Source organism: Salvia miltiorrhiza, chromosome 3 (genome assembly GCF_028751815.1).
Source record: "Salvia miltiorrhiza cultivar Shanhuang (shh) chromosome 3, IMPLAD_Smil_shh, whole genome shotgun sequence".
Taxonomy (NCBI): Eukaryota; Viridiplantae; Streptophyta; class Magnoliopsida; order Lamiales; family Lamiaceae; genus Salvia; species Salvia miltiorrhiza.
Window position 1 is genome coordinate 51,119,469 of NC_080389.1, and position 3,530 is coordinate 51,122,998.

Here is a 3,530-nt window from a genome sequence, read left to right on the forward strand (position 1 = left end):
TGAATTGCTACTTATTAGAGTAGTCGAAAGAGCAACAGTCATATATATATCGACATTGATAAGTGATTCTGCTTAAAAATAATCATAAATTGAATATTTGTTCTTCTTGTAGTTGGAGAGTGTAAAATGGTAGTATTAAATCCGAGTTTTAATCCTATAATAATTTAATTGAGATTTTTTCGTGATCACGTATCTTTTTTTTGAGGCGGTGATCACGTACGTATTGTAAATATACATCTCAACTTGGATATAGAGTTTTTTTCAATCTTTTCAAATTCTAAAGAAACCAACATGGAGAGTGACGGCGGGAGACGCATAGAGCCGTCATGGAGGCTCAACTTGGACGAGTTCCGGTTGCCGGAGCGCCACCCGAACAAAAGTATGTACATCCCATCCCCGCATATTCATTCAATTATGTATAAAAAATTCAACGTTTTTAATAAAGATTTCAACATGTCCTTTTGTTATGTTATTCCTTTCCGATGTGTTCCATATATATAACAATTTTGAGATATTTGATTCATGTGACCATTTTTTAAATACTTGATTGAATAAGCTGATTAATTAAGATTACGAATGCATGATGCACCAGTTGCAGAAATAATTCTCTGGTTATACTTTGTCTTTAAATTCCCTGTTTGTAATGTTAAGTTCTCAATTTTACCATTGTGTGAAAACGGCATATCCACCACCTATCGATCTCTCCTTGTGAATTATAGTAATTTATTTCCCTTTATAATTTTATGAGAAATTAAGTAGTATAGTATGTAAGTTATTTATAATTTTATTAACATATTTTTTATGTTATACTAAAAATTGCTATTTTTTGTGAAGTAAATCGTTTCACTTTTATATTTTGTTTAGGCCTAAATAATTTTCAAATTCTATTTGGTAGTTTTGATATGTATTTTGTATTTTTCAGAATTTGCGAGCTAGCCTATATGTTTAACTGATTTCCTCATAAATTTTTATTGTGAGTTTTAATGTAATCATTATTTTCCATTGTCAGGAAAACAACGAAAAGTTGCAGAGTATTACAAAAAGCAGGAGAGACTCTTAGAAGGATTCAATGAAATGGAAAGCATCCATGAATCTGGTGGTTTAGCAGATGCTCCTACTGAGGTTGGCTTTTGGTTCTCCCTTTTATTTCTTTTTTCTTTTTTCTTTTCATAGTTTGTCTTGTTTGATGGGCGTGTGTAAATTTTCCATTCAGGATGAACTGAAACAACTTGCCAAGAGTGAGAGGCTAGCTGTTCACATATCTAACATTGCTAATCTGATCCTTTTCATTGCAAAAGTTTATGCTTCACTTGAGAGCAGATCTTTAGCTGTCATTGCATCAACTATGGATTCTTTCCTCGACTTGTTATCTGGCCTCATCTTGTGGTTTACATCCTATGCTATGAAGAATCCAAACAAGTATCGTTATCCGATTGGAAAGAAAAGGATGCAACCAGTGGTAAGATTTGGCATCTGCCAGAGCTGTTTTACAACAATTTCACTCCTTTTAACTGATTACGTCTTTCCACAGGGCATCATTGTTTTTGCTTCTGTTATGGCAACACTGGGATTGCAAATTATAGTGGAGTCTGTTCGGCAACTGATAGCAAAGGTAACTTTTTGATAATGTTTAGCTCTTTTTTTGCCAAACTGGTTTACACTGATAGTCGTTGTTGTTGTGGAACAGAGTGGCCCTGAGATGAACCATGATCAAGAGATGTGGATGATAGGGATCATGGCATCTGTAACTGTGGTGAAGTTTGTGCTTATGCTTTATTGCCGGCGATTCAAGAATGAAATTGTTCGAGCGTATGCTCAAGATCATTTCTTCGACGTCATCACCAACTCCGTCGGATTAGCCACTGCTGTTTTAGCGGTCCGTTTCTACTGGTGGATTGATTCTACAGGGGCCATGATCGTAAGTAGACTCACTTCTCGTATTTTCTTGTATCGTACGTGCTAACGCTATTCGACTCGTGTGTTGCAGATTGCATTATACACGATTAACACATGGAGCAGGACTGTGTTTGAAAACGTGAGGTCGCTAATCGGAAGAACAGCGCCGCCAGATTTCCTCACAAAGCTGACTTATCTGATATGGAATCATCACGAGGAAATTCAGCACATTGACACAGTGAAGGCCTACACATTTGGTTGTCATTACTTTGTGGAAGTCGACATTGTGTTGCAGCAAGATATGATGCTGAGGCAAGCACATAACATCGGTGAAACGCTGCAACAAAAGCTGGAGCAATTGGATGAGGTGGAGAGAGCATTTGTTCACATCGACTTTGAGTTCACTCATGCACCGGAGCACAAGACTCAAGTCTGATCAACAATTATTACTTTAATTTTGGGGCTTCTTTTTATTCATTACTCATTAATTTATTTGTTTTTTGTCATGATTTTTTTTATCCATTAGGAAAGACTCAGATATATATTAGTAACTTTTTTTCACAAGTAGGCTTCCTTGTTTGGAAACATTTTGTCTAGTAACTGATCTATTTGCAGACTAGTGCATTATGCGATGGGTTGCTGTTTCAAATGCTTCTACATTTTCTTCACTTGTCGTGATTTTCGTAATCTTTCTTTTCGTATTCTCGACTTCGAGTCTTTTTAGATAATCCCTAACTAATACTGATGTTGAATTTATCATATTTGAGAATTTTTTCCTTCCTATTTTTGTTTTTTTTTTTTTATTATTGTAGTTAATTTGACGACTAATATAATAATTTTACACATCAATGAAGTGTTCTCAATTATCACGATAAAATATGATTTTCATTATAACCAGCCCTTTATATAGTTATATACATAATTTTTTTTCAATGATTTTGCTAGGAAGTAATGATCTTGTCATTTAGTAAGTCTGTATAGATTAGATTTGGGTAACACAGTAACGGATTTTGCTGCAACAAGAAACTGTGATTGAGAATTTAGGTCAAGGAAGTGTGGTGGAGAGCTGGAAGAAGCTGCGAAAAGATTTAAGAACGACGATTGTAAAAAGCTGGGTAAGAAATTTGGTACTAATAGGAGAAAAAACGTCGGCTTGTTTCTTGTTGAATTAAAAATCTTGAAATAGCTGTAAAAATGTCTGAAATAGTAATGGGATTGGGCTTCTGAAATAGGAGTATAAAAGAATTCGGCTCACTCTGGAATAAATAGACTCAACCCTTAAATTCAGCGCACACAGACATTAGAATGTTTTTCTTAAAAAAAAAAAAATTGTTACACCTTAAAAAAAAAAAGGGAAAACACACTCATACTTTAGTTTTCTAGGTGACTAAACCCCGACCTATTGATTGGAGGAGCAACGTCTTACCAACACACTGCGCTTAATCGTCTCATACATTAGAATGTCGAATACCCGAAATTTTAATTTGAACAAGGCACATTGATCAAATTTGACCCAAATCTAAATTAAATTAAGCTCAAAAGCCCAATCATGTTGACTCTCGCGCAATCTAAATTCCTTTGACAAAAAATTGCAGAATTTCATAAGGGCATTATTATGCAAACTATAAATCTCA

At 34.7% G+C, this 3,530-nt stretch overlaps 1 protein-coding gene across 1 annotated transcript; it reads left to right on the forward strand.

The window, feature by feature from the left end:
- Window positions 1–223: 223 nt before the first annotated feature.
- Window positions 224–2,583, forward strand: LOC131014196 (metal tolerance protein 10-like). Its single transcript, XM_057942090.1, has 6 exons — window positions 224–379; window positions 1,010–1,122; window positions 1,214–1,459; window positions 1,532–1,612; window positions 1,688–1,918; window positions 1,988–2,583. Exons 1-6 carry the CDS (start codon window positions 292–294, stop codon window positions 2,330–2,332), a joined length of 1,104 nt encoding a protein of 367 aa, XP_057798073.1. The 5' UTR covers window positions 224–291; the 3' UTR covers window positions 2,333–2,583.
- The last annotated feature ends 947 nt before the right edge of the window (window positions 2,584–3,530 follow it).